Source organism: Bemisia tabaci, chromosome 5, assembly GCF_918797505.1.
Source record: "Bemisia tabaci chromosome 5, PGI_BMITA_v3".
NCBI lineage: Eukaryota > Metazoa > Arthropoda > Insecta > Hemiptera > Aleyrodidae > Bemisia > Bemisia tabaci.
This window is the reverse complement of record NC_092797.1, coordinates 11,817,434-11,843,211: the sequence shown is the minus strand read 5'-3', so window position 1 is coordinate 11,843,211 and position 25,778 is coordinate 11,817,434. Positions and strand designations below refer to the sequence as shown.

The 25,778-nt window shown below is 35.9% G+C and overlaps 2 protein-coding genes across 7 annotated transcripts in view; one reads left to right on the top strand and one right to left on the bottom strand.

The window, feature by feature from the left end:
• The window catches only part of Cpr (Cytochrome P450 reductase), a 63,691-nt gene extending 47,066 nt beyond the window's left edge, over positions 1–16,625 (top strand). For all 3 annotated transcript variants that reach the window (XM_019058756.2, XM_019058755.2, XM_019058758.2), the window contains exons 5-15: positions 3,876–4,000; positions 4,810–4,998; positions 6,690–6,820; positions 7,731–7,838; positions 8,563–8,696; positions 9,337–9,534; positions 10,154–10,323; positions 11,088–11,191; positions 12,020–12,126; positions 14,285–14,406; positions 15,471–16,625. In XM_019058756.2, coding sequence (XP_018914301.2) covers positions 3,876–4,000; positions 4,810–4,998; positions 6,690–6,820; positions 7,731–7,838; positions 8,563–8,696; positions 9,337–9,534; positions 10,154–10,323; positions 11,088–11,191; positions 12,020–12,126; positions 14,285–14,406; positions 15,471–15,615 — 1,533 coding nt within the window. In that variant the 3' untranslated portion in view covers positions 15,616–16,625. The remainder of the gene's footprint in view (positions 1–3,875; positions 4,001–4,809; positions 4,999–6,689; positions 6,821–7,730; positions 7,839–8,562; positions 8,697–9,336; positions 9,535–10,153; positions 10,324–11,087; positions 11,192–12,019; positions 12,127–14,284; positions 14,407–15,470) is intronic.
• A 4,327-nt stretch (positions 16,626–20,952) lies between these two features.
• Positions 20,953–25,778, bottom strand: part of spoon (A-kinase anchor protein spoonbill) — a 64,749-nt gene continuing 59,923 nt past the window's right edge. For all 4 annotated transcript variants that reach the window (XM_019058729.2, XM_019058732.2, XM_019058730.2 and 1 more), the window contains one exon: positions 20,953–24,734. In XM_019058729.2, the coding sequence (XP_018914274.2) occupies positions 24,405–24,734 (330 nt within the window). In that variant the 3' untranslated portion in view covers positions 20,953–24,404. The remainder of the gene's footprint in view (positions 24,735–25,778) is intronic.

Below are 25,778 nucleotides of genomic sequence, written 5' to 3'. Positions count from 1 at the left end.
CGTCAGAGGGTTGACGATTTATGACAATGTAAAGTTTTCACGACTGCACTAAGGAACTATACGACTATACTAAGGGAAAACGCCGTATGAGCCTTCACACGTTCCCAAATTTACTTTGAAAAACGGATTTTCTGGAGAACGGGAAAAAAATTCCTTCCAATTTTTCATATATTTTTATTCGCAATTTTATCCGAAAGATGAACATTTCAAGAAAAATTATTAAAAACTACCGTCAAAAATAACCAATCAATCGCGAGAGACTTGGCAACATTTGAATGTTCATACGGCGTTTTTCCTTAGCACGGCAGCACAAGAAAGACTTCAGGGACGAGGAGTCCTCACGCTGTCTATGAAAATACTTGAAATCTCAGTCTGTGCAGCAGTGGCGTGGCGTGAATTGTGATGTATCGATTGTTCTGCCATTTAAAGCTATAGTAAGGAATCGATTATTAAGGTGTTCGCTGCGAACACACTGTTTATCGATTCTTTTACATAGCTTTGAATGACATAACAATCGATACATCGCAAAGCACGCCACGCCACTGCTCTGCCGTGCTGAGGAAGAACGCCGTATGAACCTTCAGGCGTTGCCGAATTTCTCCCGAAAATCACTAATTTTCAGGCAAATTTTTGAATACTTGGCTACCAAATTCTCGGATAATTCAGCTTGCAATTTTACCTAAAGTTTTTGAAAATTTCTCGGGAAAATATTCATAACTTTCCTCAGAAATAAACACTTCATGGAAGGAAATTTGGCAACTCTCGAATGTTCATACGGCGTTCTTCCTTAGCACGGCAGTAGCTGTGCTGGAGAAAAAGCCTCGTCATGAAAAGCGCTCGTGTGCGCCAAGAGTCGAAAAAGCCAGCCGTGATATCTTTTTCTTTCGAAGTCGCGCTAATGTATGGAGTTTTTTTTCAAGGTTAGCGATGGTGTGCGTGTGGTGCGCGCCTGCGCGTCCGTTCCGTCGCACGAGTCGGAAATAGGCATCGTCTTCCCGGCTCCTGCGTTGTCTGTTTTCCTCCAATTACGGGCATATTAGCGCTGACCGTTCGATAGACATATTTACATCCTGCTCGGATCTAATCATAGGTTCGATCGGCGAGGCCGAGCGCGGAGACTCCCTCACTCCTTCCGCGCGGAAACGTTTTGATGGGTTTTAAAAATTATCGTCGAAATCATCGCAACGTCCCGACTCGCAACATGACTCACGATCGGCTCATTTTCATACGTCGACGACTTGCGTGCGACCCACAGTGGTCATCCGAGTTCTTGAATTCGGCTCTTAGCGAAGGAAACCAAGCGAATCATCCTCAAATTCCGCAACTCATATTTACCACGCGATTAGGGATGTTTTAGTGGAAACTGCACCGTTTCCGGACTTTTCCCGAGAAAGTTTCCGGGCATTCCCCACCAAATTGTGCTTCTCCGGAAAATTTGGACTGAAAAACACGTATGCATGCACAAAATCACACGGTTATCACCCACACTTTGAGAGCCGCCAAGATCGTTCCACGGAACTTCCCGCCTGTGGAAAATGCGAATACAACTATTGTGACTCGGGAGGACCCGCTTTTGCCTATCTTCTCAATTGAAGGCGAATCAAGTGGCTACCAAAAAACTTCACGCGACAGGCGCCCTGCACTCTGGTATTTTCCACCTCGTTTTTTCCCAGAACTTTACACAAAATGAAGGAGAATGAAAACTCCTTCGCGAAAACACATTGCAAGTAGAGTTCCCGTTCCTGGCACCGTCCTTTCTGCAGAAACTTACGATTCTCCCGCGGAATGGATGATGAGCCAGCTGCGCGTATCGACGATGTAGATTATGCTTCAAGGAAAACGCAAGGAATTTTGGAAAGACACTAGAACAACTTTGGCATAGGCTCTGGAGAAACTTAGAGAATTTGGGGAAGGCACGGCGAAGACTCGGGGGAACACTTGAAAAAATTGGGATTTTGGGGGAGGCGCTAAGAATACTCCCGAGTATTTGTGTTGGACGCTGGGATATCACGCGAAATCTGCTCAAATACTGGAAAGAAGGAGGAAAATGGACATCTCCTTTGAAGGCATGCAGAACTTGACCGGGCTACAAAATTTCCCAACTTGCCTTTACATTTGATCAAATGCCTGATTTCACCATAATCCTCCATATCCTTCCTTTATCCGAATTACCGGATTCTCTCAGCCGTGCTAAGGAAAAACGGCGTATGAGCCTTCAGACGTTGCCAAATTTTCCACAACAAAGTATTTATTTTCAGGAAAATTGGCGGATATTTTTCTCCCAATTTTTCAGAGACTTTTATTCGTGATTTGATCTGAAGTGTCAGGAAATTCCGAGGAAAAATATTCATGAATTTTCTCCCAAGAAAATATTTTCTGAGAGGAAATTCGGCAACGTTTCAATGATCGTACAGAGTTCTTCCCTAGCACACCATTACTCTGCCGTGTTAAGGAAGAGCGTCGTATGAGCTTTTGGCATTGCCAGATTTACTTAAGAAAAATCCGAATTTTCTTGGAAAATTGTGAACATTTTTCTTCAAATTTTTCAGATAATTTGGCTCGCAATTTCACCTGATGTTCCTGGAAATTTCAAGGAAAAACTTTCCTCAAAAATAAACATTTTATCGAAGGAAATTTGGCAACTCGAGTGTTCATACGGCGTTCTTCCTTAGCACGGCAGTACCAGCCTCCTGCGAATAATCGCGTTTTCATATGACCTATGAGCCAAAATTAGGAATGGGGGCTTTTTTTCGTTGCTCGATAGTGACCGGAATTCCAGGCGATCGAGAGGCCGTAACCACCGTGCGAACGCGAATGGTCCCAGTCGCTCATCGTGCAAGGGCCGACTTCGTAACTGTAAACGCTGCCTTACTTTGAATTGATTCTAAGGTCATCGGTTCTGTAAAGCTTATTCATTCAGTGCCTACGTGACTTTTTTCGCTTCCATTATACATTCCCTCGTCTTTTTTTGCTTTTTTCCCCCCGACGCTTTCCCACAATTTCCCCAGAACTCGTCATTTTCCAGACGATGGAACGCACCTCCATTCCACGGTTGCAAAATTGACTCAAAAATTCTGTTGTTTAGAAGATCGTGACAATGCAATTTTCTTTCGCAGCAAAATCATTTCAATTTATATTTCAAGCAGAATTTTTTTTTTCCTAAATACAATTTACTAGTGGAAATTTCGCAATTTTGAAATGTACTTGCGTTCTTTTGACCGCGAAACTTCGAACTATCATGTCACTTAGCCAACCGATCTCGACAGAGAGGGGTACTTGAAAGGGGGAAAAAATTAAAGTAGGGACCATGCTGCCGCATTTACGCTGAAAAATAAAAAAAAAAAAAAACACCGCACGGGCATTTGAATGTTGACAAATTTACTTCGACCAATCGGACTCCATTTTGCAAAATTAGGAGCTGCAATTTCTGGTTCAAGCGTAAAAACACTTATCCGCATAAGGTAAACAATGGTACATACACGTTGTTTCTAAAGTGAGCCAGAAATTATAATTTCGAATTGCAAAATGCAGTCCAATTGTTCCCCAACCTTGTAAAACCCCAGTCTCAAATAACATTCTAATTTTAAGAGACACTCCTCATACCTAGATTACGGTTACATTTTCTACGTATTTTATGCATTTAAAAACGTCATGTATATGGTCTCTTATTCTCATGTAAGTCTTCCAGGCAGTGCTGAATTTAGTCTAAATGTCTTAGCAGGCATAGGTTTAAATACTTTTAAGGAGGGCATAGCTTTAGAATTTTTTTTTTTTTTTTTAAATTGTAACTAAGTACATAGCTTTAATTTTAATGTGCTTCGTCAAAAAAGCTTTACTAAAAAGAGTCTAATGCATTGCTGCATCTTTTGTTTCAGGTGTTCGGGTTGGGAAACAAAACTTATGAACACTACAACGAAGTTGGTATTTATGTAGACAGGCGTCTGGAAGAGCTTGGCGCTACCAGAGTATGTGAACTGGGTCTTGGAGATGACGACGCGAAGTAAGTATATTTTCTGTGTAATCTCAGATTCTATGGGAAGAGGTTGAAATCACCCCCTATGGCTCGCAGCTTCCTCCGCTGCAAGGAAGTTTACAGTAATAAAGAGAATGATTATTTAAATGACAGAAACCTTGCTTGAAAAATGTCGAATTCATGCTTATATCGATTGCTGAAGTGTGACTCCACAGATCTATATTGCCGTGTTTCAAAATCATTTCAAAATCTCCGCTCCTAGCGTATTTTTTCGAAGAAGAACAAGTCAGCTGAATAGCTGGAAGTTTACACAGAATATTCTCAAACAGAAAAGAAAAATCAAGGGAGTTTTCAAAAAATTATGTTGACTTATCCAAGGGAAATATAAAGTAGGACCGTAAGCCTACCTTGTCGCAAATAGAGATACATGGTCTCGCTCTTTAGCCATCGATATTTTAACATTACTACCAAATTCTTCTCTTACCTTGCACTACCTGTTTCCTTTTCCAATTTGCTACTATTAAAAGGAAGGAAGGAAGAAAGAAAGAAAGAAAGAAAGAAAGAAATCTGAACGTTTACCGCACCTGTTTCCTTTTCCAATTTGTCAATATTAAAAGGAAGAAAGAAAGAAGGAAAGAAATCTGAACGTTTACCGCACATTACAGTTACTCCTCACCTAAATGGCATGTTGAAACATTTTGGGCTCAGAAGATTAAAAAATATTCGCATCCGTTTCAAATTTGAAACTACATGGTCTCTTGTCTGGAAAACAATAACAATTTTCTCTATTTTGTTTGAAGAGTTTGAATTCAATTTTATGAATTTTTCTTTTACAGCATCGAGGATGATTTCATTACTTGGAAAGACAAATTATGGCCAGCTGTCTGTGACTACTATGGAATTGAAGCAACTGGAGAGGAAGGTAGTGTGCGTCAGTATAAGTTAACGGAACATACGGATATCTCTCCTGACAGAGTCTACACCGGAGAAGTCGTCAGGTTGCATTCACTCATCAACCAGAGACCGTAAGCTTTATTTGTTTTTATGTTTCTTTCTATAAGGAAAGAATTAAGAATCATTTTTGAGAAAACATAGCTTCTTAGCTTGTTTTTTTTATGGAAAATTCTGACTTAAATGTCTATGGAAAAAGAACCTCAGTGCTCAGAGTCTTTTTATGGAAAGTAATTTTATATTACAATGTTGTAGGTTCCTTGATCGGCATGTTTGTTGGATTGACCTTTTCCTTATTTTTTGCTGGATGTGTTATGGTTGTCGTTTTTTTTCTTCTTACATCACTACGGCCATTTTGACTTCCGATCAACCATTATCAAGTTATCAAACGGAATTAAATATAACCATAAGTAAAAAGAACAAAAACTAAAAATTTGTGACTGTATCACCGGTCTGGTACAAAATCGAGTTTCATGCGGCGCTGTTGATGAGGCTCCAAATTTCAGTTTTTGCTATTTTCGCATTTCTTTTAGTTTCATTTCGTTCATTCAATCGATGTTGGTTAATTAGTAGTCCTAATGGCCGTAATGGTGTACATGATAAGAAAAAGCATTTCCTGCTACAGAGTGTAGAATCCTGAACCCGGAGACAGCCATTGCTGTTTGGATAAAATTTTGAAAAGAGAGTGCTGCATATATTTTTGTGTGCAGAACATGAACATTTTCTGTAGAAAAAGTATAAGAAAAATTTTAATTGTGCCTGGAAAACTCGAAGACGTAGTGTTATAAAAGGGGCTGAGAACCCTGTTACGGTTTGAATGTGGATGCTAAATTGTTGGTAAAACTCTATGAGCAACGGTATGAGTATCTCAATTTTAATTTTTTTGGCTCTGACGTCAATTTCCTTGTAGAAGGTCACAAATGATGGTAACTTTTCAATGTTGTAAAATGACATGCATGCTCTTGTACTTGGCCTATTAATGTTGCCTAAAATAACACTCTTTGACCTAGCCTCTGCAGTAGATCCATTGCAGATGTCTTTACCTGAGGAGTGTTTAGTGGAGCAATCTCCAAACTCTACACAATAATTACCATATGATGAATAAAGATGAAGAGGATGTACAATCACAATGGCTGTGAATTTCAGTTGCGTTCAGCCAAAATATTATCAACTCATTGGAGGCGGAGGCTTGAATTCAATGAATAAAAATGTCTCACCTAACTGACCTACATCCTCATAATATTCAAAGTACATTTTTTATAGTCCTTCTGTCTAATTATACTTATAATGTTTATAGATTGTAAATAATAAATTAGAGGCTCTTCCTAAAATACGTAACACTCAATAAGGGAGGAGAGGGGGCGTTTTTGCATTCATTACAGGGAAGGGGGTGTTCAGAACTGTATGATGTAACACTGAAATGGGAGCATATTGCTGATTTTTCGAAAATCTAAGATGAAAAATCGACTTGGGTTGATAATTTGACATCAAAAATTCCTCAAAAAATGCTATTCTGAAGGGGACGGGGGAGGTCAAACAAAGCAAAGGGGAACGCAGACCTGTGTTACAGGTGCAAAGGAGAGAAGGGGAGAAAAATTAAGATTTTCAGCGTTTGTATTCTATAAAAGGCCCCTTAAAATGCTCAAAAATTGCAAAGAATATACAATCTGTTTAAGGATTTGTGCTCCATGTAGTCATATCACTCTCACTCATGCATACTTTGGGAAAGTTGCATTTTATATTTATTTTAATTTATTTTATTTAGGCAATTTGACATGAAGAACCCTTACCTGGCGCCTATTCGAGTGAACAGAGAACTTCATAAAGGCGATAGTGACCGTTCCTGCATGCACATTGAATTTGATATAGATGGATCCAAGATGAAATATGATACAGGTAATCACTAATTTTTAGTTATTCTTATCCTACTATTTTTTTTTAACTAATGCAAATTTTACTTCTAGAAATTTTCAATTTGCCGGTAAAATACTTTTGAAGAGCAGTTTCTTACGTTCTTATCATATTACCTCTTTTTAATAACTAAGTCAGGGCTTGTTCGTAAGGCATCAAAATCTTTGAAGTAACATCTGAAGTTTAACTGTGTGTTTCTAGTCATTTGAAACACAAGCGTCAACTTCTTAAGTACCTAGGATACCTCAAGATTTTATTTGTCATCTTGTTAGTAGGCACTCGAACCCACAGTGCAAAAAATACGCAAAAGTGGGCAAACTTTGGTGAACTATTCAACAAATCAGTAAAATTGATCTATGACTCTGAAGATACACAGATACACCTCAGTTTAATGAGTGTGACGTTACACAAAACCAATTAATGGGATCTCATTATGAGATGAAAGGCGCAGGAAGTTTCCAACTGTAGAAAATTTCACCAGATTTGGTGTTTTCTTCCTTACTCCCCTTGAGAAATCTTTATTTTCCCGGTGTTTTGTTTATACCATACCTGAAACTGTTGTCGATATTTCTTCTTTTCTTTCTACCTGTGCTCTTCAATTTGGAAAACATCTCTGAATGAACTATGCTTTGTCTCATTTCATGTGATCAGATAGATTCCATACATCTTACAAAAGTTATTATGGAAGAGGAGACTATCGAATGATTGGAACTTAGTGGCTCTGGACTATGTGAAAAATATGTAGAAGTTTCTTCTCTGATCATTAGATCTATAAATTGCATGATTGAGCACTTTTGTATTCCCAAACGAGATCAATTTTTTTAAGGTCTAACAGGAAAATGTTTAGAATTGAATGCTTTTCATCCTAAGACAATTGTGATTTTTTTATTTTCAGGTGACCATTTAGGAGTCTATCCACACAATGATCCAGCTCTGGTCCAGAAAATAGGTGATATGGTGGGTGTCAATCTAGACGTGGTGTTTACTCTTACCAACACTGATGGTTAGTAATGTTTTATTGTCTTGGATTTGCCAAAAACAGCAGAATAAGAACTTATGAAACCCAAAAACTTAAGAACCTATGGTTGAGTCATACTTTTAGATGTACAGATGGAAATTAAACTATGAGAAGTACCTACCTAGTCTTCAAATTAATATTTTAAAAAGACATAATGTTGACAATTTTTTTAATTTTACGCTGATATAAATACATATTGTATGGCTAAATGTGAAAAACGCAATTGTAACCTTTAAAAAGCTTTGATTATTTTTTACTTTCTTTTAAGAAAACTAATCACAGTGTTTCCCTGCAATTTTGTATGATTTCTTTTAGAATGAAGAAAGAAAATTCAAGAAGATTTCAATATGAACTGTTAATTTGTTCTCCTTTAAAAAATGAAACATACAAGAAGACTTACAATGTCTCAATCTGAAACACGTATCTTTCGACTTTAACTGTTTATGTAAGCAAGCCAAAAATCCTCATAACTCCATCAATATTGAAATGATAAATCATTGGTTTTCCAATATTTATTTGCTGCACGAGCCTTTTTCTAGTCTTCTTGGGTTGTTCCATTGAATAAATATATTGTTAAAAACCAAAGTAAAGTTCCAAGTTCTTTCATCAGATGTAGGTGTAACCAATTGTCATCATCTACCGTCATAATGACTTTAAAGTGAGCGAAATAAATTAACATGTGTTTGATATTCTCAATTTTATTTTTCAGAGGAATCAAGTAAGAAGCACCCTTTTCCGTGCCCATGTTCTTATAGAACAGCGCTCACCCATTATCTTGATATTGGCTCTAATCCCCGTACTCACATTCTGAAGGAATTGGCCGAGTATGCCACGGATCCAAAGGTAAATATCCTGTATTTTGTAATCATCTCAAATACATCACTGAGTATGAATAACAAAAAAGATTTGGAGGCATATTTGTAAAAAGTGATGGCTATTATTGAATCCAATCTATTGTCTAGTTGTATCTTCCGTATTATCTGCTAGATCATTCATTCCCATCATTGGAAAGGAAGAAAGAAAAAGGGGAAATAGAATACGCTTTGGATTATGGTAGAGTATTTATTAGAATATGATCTCTGAGACTCTCTTGGTGCATGAGTCCATTGTAGGAGTAACTTGTACTTGAAAATCTCAAGGAGTTATTTTAGTTAATTTTATTGTGAAAAAATGAATGTTATCAGAGATCTTAAACCATTTTAATATCAATACGAATTTTTTGACATCAGCCATCGATGTGTAATTCCATCCACTAATTCACTTTTTTTAGTACAGATAGCAAAAATGTTACTTCCTCGCCTTAATATTAAGAAATCTTGATTATTTGAATTCCTATATCTAACGATCTATAATTACTCATTTCTAAAAATATATTCTCCACAGATAAATCAATTTTATTGCGGTTCATGTTAAAAATTGTAATTTCAACTCGAAAATTTTAGGCTGTGAATAAAATTTAATAATTATTCCTGATTTTCCATAGGAACAAGAACAGTTGAGACAAATGGCCATGACCTCAGTTGAAGGAAAGCAACTGTATAACAAATGGATAATTGAAGACAACCGTAATATCGTTCATATTTTGGAAGATTTTTCATCCTGCAAGCCTGCAATAGACCACCTCTGTGAACTTCTCCCACGGTTACAGGCCCGATACTATTCAATTTCATCATCACCAAAGGTGAGTCCTTTCTCTATCTTATATTCTTTAGGTGAAGATGATTGGGGGGGGGGGGGGGTTCAAATTTATTGTATGGTACTTAAATTAAAAAGGCGGCTGCAAATACAAGCCCATATGCAAAAACCTTGTGAAAATCTTGTTCTGAGAAAAATGCATTTGAAGTTTAAAACTGTCGATGACTTGTTTCTTCTTTTGTTTTTCTCTAGACTTATCTGCAAGGATTACTTACAAGGGGACTTATGATTATCAATAACTAGTCAACTACAATTAAACCCCCAAACTAATCATCTCAAAATGGAATTCTTTTAGTGAAGATAGAGGAGTAAGAAAGGAAATAGTTGAAGGAGGCTTTTTGAGCTGAAGATTGTGCCTCTTGGGATTATTTTTATTTTGTTATTCTTGCCGGAAGAGAATTTTGCCATTCAAAACATCTGGCGATGATCATATTTTGAGATGGTAACATATTAGCTCCGTATGATCCAAATCAAACACAGTTATTTGCAGAGCTCACCATAGGAAACTTTTTCCTGGAAGAAAATAAGTCGAAGTATATAAATAAGAAAAAACCTACAGGTTTTTTTCCCTAGAGTCGTATTTACAATGATAATTTCTTTTGCAGCTGCATCCAACATCAGTTCACATTACAGCTGTAAAAGTAGAATACACAACACCTACTAACAGAGTGAACAAGGGTGTGTGTACAACGCTTCTGAGTCAGAAAGTTCCATCGCCGAACCCTAATGAACCCATTCCCAGGATGCCAATCTTCGTCAGGAAGTCGCAGTTCAAGTAAGTGTCCATTTTTATTGATCTCTATTATTGCGGTAAGTATTTAATCAGAGCTTAAATCATACATAGTAATGATTATTTTGGCAGAATTGTGTCAACTTGCATTTTGATAATTTAGAATCTTCAGTCGAGAGTCTGTCTTACTGTTCGAGAAGATGAAACTTTGTGTATTTTGAGAGTTTTATTTCGACGGTGAAACTACCAGACCCCGTATCTCGGTTTGCAATGTCACAGACTTCCTGTTATACTTTATTTTTTTGGTGAAAAATTACCCAATGTCAATTTTTTAAAATTTCTGTAACTCTCTTTCTTTGTGTGACGAAAAATCTGTGATTACGTTAACGAAAGATATTAGTTTGTTCTCTTTTACAAAAATAAAAAGGGAACAGGGATTTTTAAACACCACAAACAAGATACCTGGTCTAGTAGTTTCACTATATATTAGCATTGAAATATACAGTTCATCACAAGGGGTGAAGTGTCACTGTCTGCACAGTTAATGCCCCCAAGGCTAAAAGCTGGTCTTACAAATTTATGCCAGATGCCCCTGAGATCTGTACCAATAGCAAAAGTTCTAGGAAAAAGCAAATGCCATGTGATTTTTGAAGTACCATTGCTGCTTTTGCTTTCGTGTAATAATATTCCTAAAGATCTGATTTCTTGCTGTAGATAGATAATGAGGATTTTATCTTTAATCTCATGAAATTTTGCTTGATCTTTTTTAAAATGATCCTGTATGATTATATCCTCTAATATTTTTCCAGGCTTCCCACCCGGACACAAACTCCCATTATCATGGTTGGGCCAGGAACTGGTCTTGCCCCATTCAGAGCTTTTATTCAGGAACGTGCTTTCACGAAAAAAGAAGGTATGTTGGAAATTAAGAACGTTGGAGGAGAGATTGCCCAAACAAGTTTTGGATTGGGTAAAACCCAGGAAGAGGCAACAGGGATAACCTGTAGAGGGATGGAAGCAGGGTATTGACGAAGAGATGTTGCGGTGTCAGTTGCCCGATAACCTCTGGGAGGATAGGCATATGTGGCGTTTGGGTGTCGCAGAACGCCAGAGTGCATTGTAGGAGCGACTTTATATATATAATTATGTTGGAAATTGGACTGTTTTCTATCATTACCTAAACCATTGACTTAAAGCAATGACTCTGAATCGTTCACTCTACACCACACCAGTTCTAAACCGATGACTAGGAGCCGTTGGTCTTCTTGGCAGCAATGTGTATGATATACAGATTATGCTACAATAGACCTCTCTTGTCAATGTTTATATGAGTTGTGCGATATTTATTTTTTCTAGTAATTAACTGCTTTGTCATGGTATTTTCATATTTATTTATGGTTGAACTCATTTATTAGCTCATATTCTCCCGATTTTGCGATTTCTGTTATTTTGACAGGTGATCTGTTGATCTATGGCTGAATGAAATGAAATTATTGTGACTAATTTTTCTTCCTGTCTCCTCAAAGAACTTGCAATAAATGCGTAGTGTGTAAATTTTTAACCTCAGAAAATGATGAATTCAGCTTTGACCTATTTCCGAGTGTTCCAAGGAACTGATTTTTACATTTTTATACATGAATTATAGCTGCAGCAGAAACTGCTTAGACAAATTCAATACAATATTCAATATTTTTTCAACGTATACTGAACCTTTTCTTTAATAACTTTATTTTAATCTCAGGAAAAACTGTCGGTGACACAATCCTATACTTTGGATGTCGAAAGAAGAGTGAAGACTTCTTGTATGAGGAAGAACTCAATGAATATGTTAATAACGGAGATTTGAAGGTAAGCTTTGATGTCTTCATTTTTAATAGTAAAGTGAAATCTTGCTAAGTTCTACTATGGTTGAGACAGAAAGCCGCCGAAGCCGAAATTTTTTCCGGTCCTTAGCTGCTGCCATAAGGCCTAGGTCTATAGAAGAAACTTTGATTAGGATGAAGATTCGATTTTTTTGCTGGAGAAAGCTGCTTGAAAACCTGGATTTTGACATTTGCGCCCTTTAAAAAAATTTCCGTTCTATTTCCTTCTTGATTACTGGCATTTCATGGAACAGTGAGTTTTCTTTCTGGAGAAGTTTTGCTCAGATGAGCTTGTATTGTTTAACACATGAGGTCTCCTGGTCCTCAATTTTAAACATACAATTCACATTTAATGTACAACAAGAAGAAATAATTAACTAAGCAATCGAAGTACAAGAGGGAAGCAAGAAACAGTTTATCTGTATAGACAAGTGTGCGGATTAACAAAAAATGTATTCAGGAGTGCAGAAAATTCTTCAGAGTAGAAATTACTCACCGTATCAATTTTTAAACCTCACTCTGTAAAAAAGTCAACAGTACTTGTTGAACCGAACATCTCCGAAAATTGGCATGCTGTGAAAAAGTTTTATTTAAAAATTATCTAATGCTCTCATCGATTTCCTCATTCCACGCACAAGCCTTCTCTGTGCCCCTGATTGAATCACCCCAATCAATCTGGTGTATTTTTGCAATGGTTAAAAGGTTTGAAATTGAGGCGTTGGGCACAGAAAGGGCATCTTTTGGTTGCGGTGTTTCAGAATCTCCACTGTTAATTTATATCTCAGACAAAAAAAAAATGGCCCAAAACTCTATGTAACCAGGTGGAGAAATGGTGCTGGGTTCATCGTTTTCGGGTTCTCCTTGTTTTGTCATGAGAGTTGTTCAGCAACGACGGAAGATGGCACAAGCATCACACTTTTGTTTCATGCCTCGGGTCATATTCATGACAGCGTTTTAATGCCGTCTTGGATTTTTTGGGATGCTAAGTTGGGTTCACTGACGAGTGTGATCTACTGATGAGTTCTAAAGAGACCCAAAACGTTATAGATCTCTCGGCCTGACCTCAACTTAATATTCCAATGCAAACTGCCTGAGCTGAACACTCTCCCCCTCAGTTTTGTACTGGTACTCACTAGAGGTAAATTTTTTGACCCTACTTGTAATTTTTTTAGTTTCTCGGTTTTGATTTCCCTGCGTAATGGTGTGGACCCAGCACCATTTCTCCACCTTGCTCATATCTTAGAGATGGAACTGTCTCATGAATTTTCTGGAATTCTTTACTCAGAGCATTGTAAAATTAAAGCGCATTCAGTAAAAGTTTCAACAAATCACATTATTACATTTGCTTTAATCATAATGAATGGAACATTAGCAGCAATTTTGAGACAATGTATCCGAGAAGTCTTCTCTCTGCATCCAGCGCTTTAATTGGACGGAGTTAAACAGAAAGGAACCAAGCCACATCGGGATCGAACCGAGAAAAAGAGGCTTAAAGTTTAGCTCCTGCATAAGACTCAATGTAAAAGTTAAACTTCAAGTTCAATTTCAGCAAAATTTGCTCCAACAAAAACTTTGAATTTTTGGCGATAGATAGTAGAGCAGTGGTTGAGTTCAAAACCACTCATAACTCAATTTTTTCCAAAATGTGGGTTGGTTCCTTTCTGCTTAACTCAGTCCAATTATAGTCAAGCATTTTTTTTTTTTTTTTTATTTTTTTTTTTTTTTTTATATCTAGGAATTCTTAAAATTCAAAACTTGATGAATAATAATTATTCTGTATCAAACCCTCATGAATGCTTTGTTCCCAATAGATAGTTACTGCTATTAAGAAGATGGAGGAAAATTGTGAATTCTTGTGAATTTACGTATTGATCAGAGCTCATGCTTTTCTCATCAATTTTAGATTTCTAAACTCTATCTCAGTCTGAAGATTTTTATCAAAATGTCAAAAATTGCACAAATATGAGAGAGAGGTCAGTAAATTACCATTCTCTCCTTTATGGTTTATCAAGCGTTGTAAGCGTTGTCCAGTGCCATCAGAAATGAAGCCCCACTCTCTTACGTGGCCTTCATTTTCAGCTGAAATTCAATTTGTTAACAATGCTTCCAAGATTTAATGTTTTTATTTTTCTTTGTTCCTCAAGCTTCATGTTGCCTTCTCACGAGAAAGTGCACAGAAAGTTTACGTCACACACCTACTGGAAAAGAACAGCGATGAGATTTGGAATGTAATCGGAGAAAATAATGGCCACTTTTACGTCTGTGGGTAAGTGCAACTTTGTCATAAATTTCATGAATAAAACCGTCGTATGATAATAAAACTTAGCCGGCGCTGAAATCCTTGGTTTTCCGTGCAGGGTCTTTTGAATGAAAATAATTTTTCTTGCACTAAAGTTATGGCCTTCCTTTTCATGAGTCTCCATCTTTGTTTTTGTTACGGAGAGGAGAGGGAGAATTTCAAAATAAGTTGCTTTGATATTTTTTAGCACTTATTGCAGAATGTCAGTAAGTAAAATGCTCCTCCAAACTGTGGTATCGCATTAATGGAGAATTTGCAGGTGTTCTAAATTTGATAAATTTTGTGTTTGAGTGAAAACTACTGAGTGAACTGAACACGACAAAATCCTGGTTCATAATTTAAACTATTATTGGAGGAAATTTGACAAATTGATCTAATCTCCTAAAAAACATGTGTTTAAATGGGAAATGCTGCCAGATGACGTCACTGGCGGTGCATTTTCTCACTTTTAAATCTATTTTTATACTATTTCCCATATCAGAAAAAATTATAAAAAATACTGTGAATGCAAATGTGCAAAAAGTGTACTGCAAATTCTCCATTCATGCATTGAACTTTCTGAGTACATTCACTAAAATACTTGTGTTTAAATGGGAAATGGCGCCGGATAAAGTCAGTACAGTAGCAATAAAAAATTCCCGTGCAAACTCTCCATTCATAATTTTGAGTTTTCAATGATACAATCTCTTCTTTGAGACAGTCACAGCTCGAAGTCAACATCCAAGTTTCATCACTAATGTTATATTTTTCCCCCGATAAGCTCCATCTAATGTCTATCAAAGCTCAATACATAATTGGACTAAATTTTGCGATCAGGAACTGAAAATTCTGGCTCGGTTCAGAAAAAAACGTATGAATCATTAGCTTCCCTATTCACATAAGTGTTTCTATGGGTGAACCAGAAATGGAAGTTCCTAAACACAAAATGAAATCCAATCATCATCGATTTTTTGCTACATTGACTGAAACTAATTGTCATGAATTCTCAAGTTTTCCATTTTCATCACTAACACATGTTCTTTTTGTCTCAGGGATGCCAAAAATATGGCCAAAGATGTGCACAATATTGTCTTGAAGGTTGTCCAAGAGAAAGGTAACATGACAGACAGTCAAGCGCTTGCATACGTGAAGAAAATGGAGGCACAAAAGCGATACAGCGCTGACGTGTGGAGCTAATATCGAAACATCACTGTTACAATTATGGAAAGCATTTTTAAACATTTTCTAAGAAATTCAACGGCAGCCCGAGTATTATTCATATGACTGCCTTAACTCGATTAAAATCTTCTATGTGAAGTTCGAGTATCAATCTTAGTCCACCCTTCTCTATCATTGACAAGAATCGAACTTTCTGTTCTCGAGTTTCATTTAATTTGTGATAAGTTAGCTGTTCCCTTGAATAGCAAATTTTTAAGAGATGTAAGTATACTGATCGATATTGTTTTTGAATTTAAGGAATACTTGTAAATAATAATCTATTATTTTCATTTTAACGTAGCTTAAGTTCTACTTTTTGTAGCTGCGAAGTTATCTGTACAGCCACGCGTTTTAGAAGTTTATGCATCTCGCCTGGCGAAAAGCCGTTATCTGTGAAATGAATTTAAAGGTGTTATTTTTCTGTTAAAAATGTTTATTTTTATAATAATTCTGAATGATCGACCATTCCTTTGCTTTTGAAGACAGTGTCATTGTTTTGTCTATCATCCATGCGATTAGTGCCTTGTCTCTCTAGGTGTTTTGTATTAATTTTTATCCGCATCCTCTAAGTTCCGTCTTTGCTTTTCATTTAATGAAGAGGAAAGACTATAGGTAATTTATTTATACTTTTACCATTTGAAAGTGAAGTGACTGACCTTAGCATCATGAACAATGGAACATATTATATTAGATGTTATTTTTGTATATAAGATTTTATAAAGTCAGAACAAATAATTTCTGTATTTTTTAGCCTTTTTCTTACATGATTTGTTTCAATGCTAGCTTTGGCTTAAAACTGTTCTTTGGATGTGCTCCTTTTTTTCTGCTCACATGAGCTGTCATTCTCAGTCTGTTTCATAATAAGATAGATGGTTGCTGATGAAAAAGCTTTGGTTTTACGATAGATTATTTTAAAAATTGTCCTTTAAGTTTATGGATTCTGAATCAAATTTTGATGTTTATACCATTAAAGGTGTAATTGTTACGCATTTGTTAAGTTTTTTTGTTGTTTCCCAAGTGTAGGTATGACCATTAAGGGTTTGAATTAACACTTTTAATATTTCCGAAGTCTTAAAAATACATTTACACAAACTTTTGCTCAAAGTTATGCCACCTTCTTGATATGCTTGGGGTCCTTGAGTTATTGCGGAAAATAAAGAAGTTCTGTCAAACGAGGAGTCATAAATTGCAGCTTGAACATTCTTCTTCCAATTGTCACTAAGAGAGGTAGGGAATGAAATTTCTGAGGCTCCAAAAACTGATTCCAGAAAAAAGTAGGGTTAGGTAAGATAACCTTGCTGCGACCAATCAGGAGTTATCATTCCAAGAAATTGCTGATATTCCTATTACACCATGAGCTAACTCTTTTGTTCTAAGATTTATTCCATAAGAGAACCTGCCATTAATTTCTGGCACTAATGAAAATTCAAAGCTAGCTTCTGGTTTTGAACGTCTTTTACACACGCTGCTGGAGCTGCTAAAGGCTCAGCAGCTGGGCCTTAGAATTTAATACATCTCCAATGTTGTTAAAATAAAATGATTATTGCTGAGTTCGGAATCAGATTTTAGCAGCGTGACAGGCTGGTTTTTTTAGGAACTAACGCTGAAGATCTCAATGCAGATGAACTTTTATGACATAAATGTGTCAGATGAATTGGATGTCTGAATTTTAATGGTAGATTCTGTAGGATCAATTGAAGTACAGAAAACACAGCTTTGAATAAGGATGGTTTTTATTTTTATAACTTAAAAGGAAAAAAAGAAGAAACGAATGCAACATTAAATAATGATAAAAAAACAGATATTGAGTGAGGATAACTAAATACAAAACAAAAAATAATTACAACTGTACAAATAAACGTTAATGACAGCGCAAAAATGGTCATCAAATAAAAAAGTAAAAGAGAAGAGGTCATTCACAGATGACAAAATTCATATTAATGTTACTTAAATTCGATAGATAATAGGCCTACTAGAATCTAACACAGTACTTTTTACTACTAATTTTTCATTCATATAAATAAGTGTTACAGCACTACGCAATATGTGCCTGAAATAACTTAAAGTTATCATTATAATGATACAATACAGTAATGTCAAAGCTAATGGATATTTCAGAGATTATTGGAGAAACTACAAAATACAGCATGAATGGGAAGAGTTGCTTATGATTACAGACCATGTTATTAACCATAAGAGGTAGTAAAAATTCTTCGCTAGTAGAAAATACCCTCAAAACTATTGTACTGCGAACCAAATACTATCTTTAAACCAATATTATAAGTCTTTCCACACAAATTCAGTGCCTTCCAGATTACAATGATTCAATGAAAAGAAGATCAGAGCTATTTGGGGTGAGACATTATAGAAATAATTTTTTTAGTTAAAATTTTCTGGGTACTTAAATGAGGCCGAGCTAGGGCAATTATAGGATTTATGCCCATTTCCTAGAATGCGTAACCTGAAAAATGTGATTTAACTCATTGAAAACTTTCCTGAGAGACAACAAGGCCATCAGTTACCTCTTAAGTAATTTTTAGTGGATAATTTCACACAGAACAAATTGGAAGCTTTGTTAAGAATTCAACACCCACGAACTTAATTAAGAAAAAAAAAAAATTGATCATAAATGAGATGATTCATGTTAGCATTGAAAGTAACAACTGATAAGAGAAAGAATCTTGAGGGACAGTAAATTTGCTAGATGCCTGACGATCGCGCTGAGTTTTTAGTTCCAGAGCAGTGTAAGGTTTTTTACATTCAGTAAGTGGCTGTTCATAAAATATGTAACCCCCTAGGGTGGAGGAGTGAGTCACAGCCTGCAATACAGGGGGAGAGGGCATGACAAATCAACGTCAGGTGACCATTTTTCACCCTAAATTAATCTCAAAATGCTATTGTGAGGGGAGCAAGCACAGCATTGCATAATTGTTTAAGAGGGATGCAGACATGTGTTTTGGGTGTATTACAGAGAGGGAAAGTTAAAAAATCCGATTTTTAGCTTCATGTAATTTACGAACAGTCCTTTATCTTAAAAGCTCTGATTTGTTTAAGCACTTCTCTCGGGTTCTAACAGCTGAACTAGAGAAGATAATCTAAATTTTGTAGTCAATAGAATTTTGTAAAAAAAATTTTGTAGCCCACTGCTCCCTCTTCCTCCCATTTGGATCTTTTCAGATGTGAGGGCTGTATGATACTAATCAAGTCACAAGCTGTGTTTGAACAATTTGGGAGGCTGAATTTTGTGAGCCAATGTGGCTATAGTTGCCACCTACACCTACATACTGCGCCAATCTGGGTGGTCAGTGATGGAAAAAGGCTTGAAGTTCAAGCAGATTTGAGATAAATCAAATTCATGGTGTTTAAAAACATCCGAACTCCTTAGTTTTTTCTGTTTACATTTCAGACAAGAAATGAAAAGACAGGCTTTAAACAAGGCGGATAAAGAATGGTGGTCGCATTTCGTACCCTCTGGACGTCACACGGTATCGGGTACATTCGGGTACATGGGCTGGCCGAGGCCGGGGGGGCCGACTCAACCTCGGATTGCACGGCAAAACCCGTACCCTCCTGACGTCACAACGCTTCAAGATGGCAGCCAAAATCGAAATGCGACCACCATTCTTTATCCGCCTTGGGCTTTAAAATAACTCTCAAGCATCCTTAACTTAAAATTTTACCCTCATTGTTATAGAGACTAAAATTCCCTGCATTCAGGAATTTTCTTCAACTTCGAGAATTTTTAGCCTTTTTTTCTGCTAAAAATTAAATTCCATGCGATCTGGAGATTTCCTAGGATCACACACGGTAATAATTTTTCACATGAGAAGTTCACTTGAAAAGCTGAGCACATAGCTTTCAATGTATAGGTTGGATTATTTATCTCAACTTGTTAATCTTCAGGCCCTGAAAATATGACTAACCATTTATCTAACTCATTAGAGCAATTCCACTCAGTCTACGAGCTACTTTTAGGCAGGATTAAATTGGTTCTGCAGAACTAGATAGAGCAGTTATCCTTAATTAGGCACTTGGCCTAGAGTATGTCCGAATGCATTTGACCGAAGTTTGCCACATGAAATGGTAAAATAATAATCCGAGGCTGGACGATCATTAGACATGGGACCTACGATATTTCAACTTGAGAGGGCAGATATTCTAAAATGTAACCAAGATTCAGTTCCGTATCTAGAGGAGAGTCAGGAACCAAAGGTGTTCTTCATAAAAGCAAGCAAACACTTAGGGCAGTCAAAAATAGCTGATGAGATTTTATCTGTTACTATCTGTGATCTGTATTTTCAATACTCCACATATTTTACGCGCGAAAATAAAAAAGAAGAAATTAGCTCTAGAAAATTAGCTTGCTAACTCCACCGAGGACGAAATTATTTTCCTTCAAAGCAAGGGGTTTTTACAGAAGTGTAAATGCATTTTGCCTCTTCCTGAGAATGTATGGAAAAGACTTGGATCCTCATTTATCCTTATCAGAAAAAAGGTGAAATTTGATTAAGTTAAATATACATTCTTATATTTGTAAAATTTTTGATGTGAATTTTCTTAGGGAGAAAGATATTCAGCCCTATTAGAATGTTTACCAATATCTTTTGGCAGTTGGTAATCTTCGACTCTCCATCTAATAGGTTTGATTTGCATCTTGCACTCAATGCTTTCTGCCAAAAATCTATCTAGGTTTGGAAATGGACAGGCGACGAAAATTAAAATTATTCTGACAGTGCATATTGATTCATCAAATCAAAAAGAAAATGAAATCTCAATTAATGGAGTGTTTTTATGCAATGGACTGTAGAACTTCTCTACAGATAAGGTTATGTACGTCACTTCGACTTTCATCTTTGAAACTACTGAAGAGGATGAAACCTCAATATAATACTTTCTGAAAATGTAATAGAGCCGAAACGAATTTGAAACATTTAGGTTTAAAAAATTAGATCCTCTAAACTTAACGAGAGTAAAATAAAACCGTTAGGTTTGCTTAATTTGAAAAGTCAAGTTTTGGAAATGAATGATTAAACATACAGATTCTATTTAAAAAATTGATGGCAAGGCAGTGAGTACCTGTGCTGATTTTAAAATCTCCTTTATTTCTGTGCTTTCTGCTGAGTTAGATACACGGATTCGAACTTCGTTAAAAATAATTGAAAAAAGAATGCAGTGTCTAAGTGTGGACAACGTAGGAAGCAGGAGTTGGGAGGCACAGAAAAAGATACGAATGTATCAATTGTTGAAGGGTGAAAAACTTTTCATACACAGGAAGACACGAATAATGAGAGTGAGGGAAATAGATAGATCAGCAAATTATGAATATTTACAGGTTATAATTTATTGTTTTTTTCCTTTTTTTCAATTTATACAAATGTTCAGTCTTAAAAACTTCCAGATGCATTTAAATATAGCATTTTACAGGCTAAACATCTTTTCCATGAGTCAGTCTTGGCATAGAAAATATACCTCAAACAGTCGGAACAAAAATAAAAAAATAAATACGATAAATGAATAAAAAAATACATGGACTTATTACTCAGGCAAATGAAAAGGCGAAGGGGATAAAAAAATAAGGAGGGACTTTCAAAAAGGCTCCTACCTAACTCATTCAAAATTTCGACCACACTTTCTCCGTTTCACAAGTAACAACACACGCTCACTTAAAATTTCATCATTCGCCATAAAAATAAATAGGATTTCATTTCTTTTTTATACTTGCAAGCCAAGGTTACCAATTTGCAACAGTAAAAATTATTTAGTCAGTTACCGTAGCTCCAATAATGAAGGGAAATACACTGACTTCAAGATAGAGCGTGACTTCAGATGTGTTAGATGGACATCTGAGAACCAATCATCAAAGAACTCCGATACAGCTGAAGAGCCAAACAGGTGAAGGAATAAATTGACATCAGAATACAATTTAAAAAACCCATGCCAGTTTCAGCAAAAAAATAATTTGAAGTTAACGCATTTCTTCTGCCCTTAGCAAACATAGACATCACAAGACAGTTGTTCTGCAAAAATGATAAAATTTCAATATAAATTTTGAGGTATCACTATTTAACAACACAATAAATGACAATGCAAAACAATGCCTTTACAATGGCAAAAATGAGGGATGCAACACAGTCGCTGCATTCTAAAATTAAGAGGCTGAAGAAAATTTTTAATTCAGAAAGTTAGGAGTACGTAAATAAAGATGCAGGCATAAAAACATCTTTCCGAGAATAAAAACTTCAGGGTTGCCACATCTGAGAAATAAAATTCTCAGTCATTTTTGGTCAGCTTAAAGAAAATTCCTACAATTATCGCAGAATTTAAAGGACGAGTATTTAATCAAGAGTTTTGATAGGGTAGTATATTTTCCTGAAAATTTCTTTGTTGATACATGCTCCAATAATTAATTTTCCAAGTATCGCGTATGTTCCAAAAGATTCTTGGCCTTCACAAGATTTCCTTAAACAAATTAGAATTTCCTGACTTAGCCCTAACTGTAGCAGCCCTGCAGTTTTTCTCTCCCATCATTCAAAAATAGGTAAAGACCGATGAAAAAAATCTTCCAGATCATTCAGGGTTCGGCAAGCAAATGAAGCTAAAACTCTAGATCATTCATGTTTTGAGGTACCAATAAATGTTATTTTCTTCCTTGCAAACAACCAGTTCAAAAATGATGAGAGCACTCCGAAATGGCAGTGAATAGTAATGTGAACACACCATACAATGAATAGATAAGATACTGCGACAACTAGTGCCTTCAAATGTATCAATTCACAGCGTTGCTCCTGGGAGTCCAATGCAAAATTTTCTTCCATCATAAAGGGATGAAAATTTTATGAAAAATTGGAATTTGAAATTTCATGTTGCTATACATCATACACTTTTTGTGCCACTTTAATAGATGTTAACAGAGATTGAGTCAAACTTTGAATATCGAGAAATTTTGTAAACAAATTAGATTAAGATTTAAAAATTTACTATAGCGATGGAATAATGAAACATGAAACTTAAAATGCCATCACAAATCAGCATTGTGCTTTTCATTACTATTCACTGCCACAGTACTTATTATACTGCTTACGCATCGTTATTTACAACTTAATAATCTGGATTTGAAACCTCCTAATTTTTCCTAAAATTTTTACGAGCCAATAATTCAAACGTCCAATTTTGTTTTTAAAAAAAAACTGGACCACGTTACTTTCAAATTTCACTTTATGACTTCACCTGATCAGCTTTTGAATTTGAGAAACATGTCTCCGGATGAGTATTTATAATAACTGAAGTATGGCCTTTTCAAGGGGAAGAATATTTATGAGTACATTTGTTAATTAATTTTGGGAGGGTAAATTCAGAGAAATTTAATGATGATCAACCATGGATTAAAATGGCAAGAGGTCACGCAAGTTATTTCAAATCTCCTCCAAAATATTTAAAGAGAACTTAAAAATTTAATTACCTCAACGGACAAGGAAGAAGATAAAACTCAACAGGGGAACAACATCGTATTCTGTAAAAATGACATCTCAACTTTTCAATCTTATAATGATTAAGAACTTACATCAGAAAAGTTTCGACTTTAAGACTGTCAAATTAATACTGGCCTCTTGAAAAACCAATTTAGTATATATTTAAAGTACATTTTCTGCCAAGCATTGATTGGTGCCGAAAGAGAATGTTTTTGTCACTTTCAAAATAAACGGTAAATGGTACACAGGAGAAATTATGAGCAATTAAATTGACAAAATCACTGCCACTATGATCACATTTTCACAGGGAATTAAATTCAACTTTGGAAAAACAGAGGTAAGGGTCTTAGAAAAAAGAAAAAAAAAACTTAAAGAACTAAACGAAAAGGGGAAACTTCTTCCATTTCAAAATTAATTAAAAGAAAAGTTCTGAATTAGAATGGAAATGAGTGAGAGAAAAAAAAAGAAATCAGCTATCTGACTTTACCTATACACAGAGAGATACAAAAAATCTATATTGAGCACATTAAAATATTAAATAAAAATAGAGAGCAGATAGTGAATGAGGAAAATAGCGATATATGATGATCCTTTTTGTTAAGCTAAGAGATTGAAATCAGAAGGAAATAAGGTATTCTTGACTTGACCTTGAACATTCAAATGATAAGATGATTCAAGACGAGCAACTAATTTTAAGGTCTAAAAGCGCTATATATTAACGATAATTTTTACTCATTTCCACAGTATATTAAAACCCTTGCCCCTAACTTGGTAATGGAAAAAAAGCACAATCCAAACTTATAAATGCTTCGATGAGAGATGGGAGCGGAGACGCTCCGAATAAAAAAATGAAACTGTTACTTAGTAAAATATTAGTGAAGTTTTCTTCAAAAAACTAAAAACAACACAACTGACCAGCCTGCGATACGTTCATGCCTTAATATAATTATTTTCCGTCAATATCTAGTTACGACACAGTTTAAATTTATCTCCGTAACAAACGTTTCTTGCTTTAAAAAAGTCAAAATGTGTAAGAGAAAAAAATTAAAGTACAATAAAGTCAAATGGGGAAATTTTTACAGGGGAAGCCTGACAGTAGATAGACATAGTAAGAAGGTGATCTCCTTGATACTTCTAGAAAATATTCAACTTAATCCTTAACTTTTACAACGACGAAGTATTAACTATAAACAAATAAACGCAAATGCGTCAGTACGATTCTACGTACGCAAGTATTTTACACAAATTCAGATATCAAAATAAAACATCTAAGGATAATATCAGATAAAAATAGTGGAGTTACTCTTCCTTCACGGTTTCCTCTTCTGTACTACTTGTTTCGTCTGCTTTCAATGTTGTTTGCGTTTCATCACAGGTGATATCATCAGTTTTTAGCGATTCAGTTTCTGGTACTGAGTCCTCTTCAGGCTGAGCGACTTCACCTGACTCATTTGCGATTCCAGAATCAGCTTTTTCGGCGTCTTCATTCTCGACTGATTCCTCAAGCTGGATTTCACCGTCAGTTTCAGGGACAATTTCGTTCACAACTTCGAGGCATTCCTGGGGTACGATAGCTGGAGGTAATTCAGCAAACCCTCGTTTTACGAGTTCTTCATTGATGAGAATGACCTAAAGAAAAGGATTAATTTTGTAAGAACACAACTCACATTTAGAGTTAGACTTTAAAAATACATCAAAAAGTCTGGAATATCTTTGTTCCCTTACAGAAAATGAAGATTCAAAGTAAGAATATTTGAGGTTAGGCACTCCAGCGCAAGGAGACAGCCAATCTTACATGTCCCACCAAGAACAGTGTAATTTTGCGAAGGAAGACGTTATCAGATTAATTCAGCAATGAACCTAAGTACTTTAATTCTCGACTACCACGGAAATTATTTATCAAGGTTTCCATAATTGCTGCTTTTTCAAATCCTTAACTATTTTTGCTTTTCCCTGCCTTTCCTGATGAATTCCCGAAACTTCCTTCACTTTTCTAGGTTGTCATAAATTCTTCAACTTGCTAGGTTGCAATAAACTCTATTTATATATCTGAATACTGTGCTGCCCTAACATCCATTGTTCACTAGAACTTCGAAGGAGTGAAACTGGATTTTTGGAAAAATAATCATGAGGCATTACAATTTTCTATGATTGTGAAACTTTCTTTCATCCTGCAAAAAAAAAATAGAGCCTCAGACTAAGGACCCAGCACATTTCTTATGGGATTGTGCACCACAATCGTTTTCTTATTTTTATATTGCATTAAATTTGTTTTTGGATGCTGATCGAAAGTGATCATTGCGCCAACTTTCTACGAGGCACCGTTTTAGCAGTACTTCATGTAGTCCCTGCTGGACGATTGCATGAATGAGTGAGACCAGCGCATTTTGACAAGAAAAACCCAAGCCGGTGATAAATAAGGAAAAGAGTGGGAGAGAGAAAGAATCTGATTTGGACAGTGAAACGAAAAGGCGCACGGAATCCGAGATAAGACTGCCAGGTTCTCCTCGTTTTCAGCAAGTGCTAAAGGATAGATATCGGCTCACTGGCCTCACTTATACAAGTAACAATCTAAACTTCCACCACGGACGGTGCGAAAACGGTGCCTAGTGACACGCAATGATGACTTTGGATCAGCATCCAAAAACGAATTTAATGCAATAAAAAAATCGG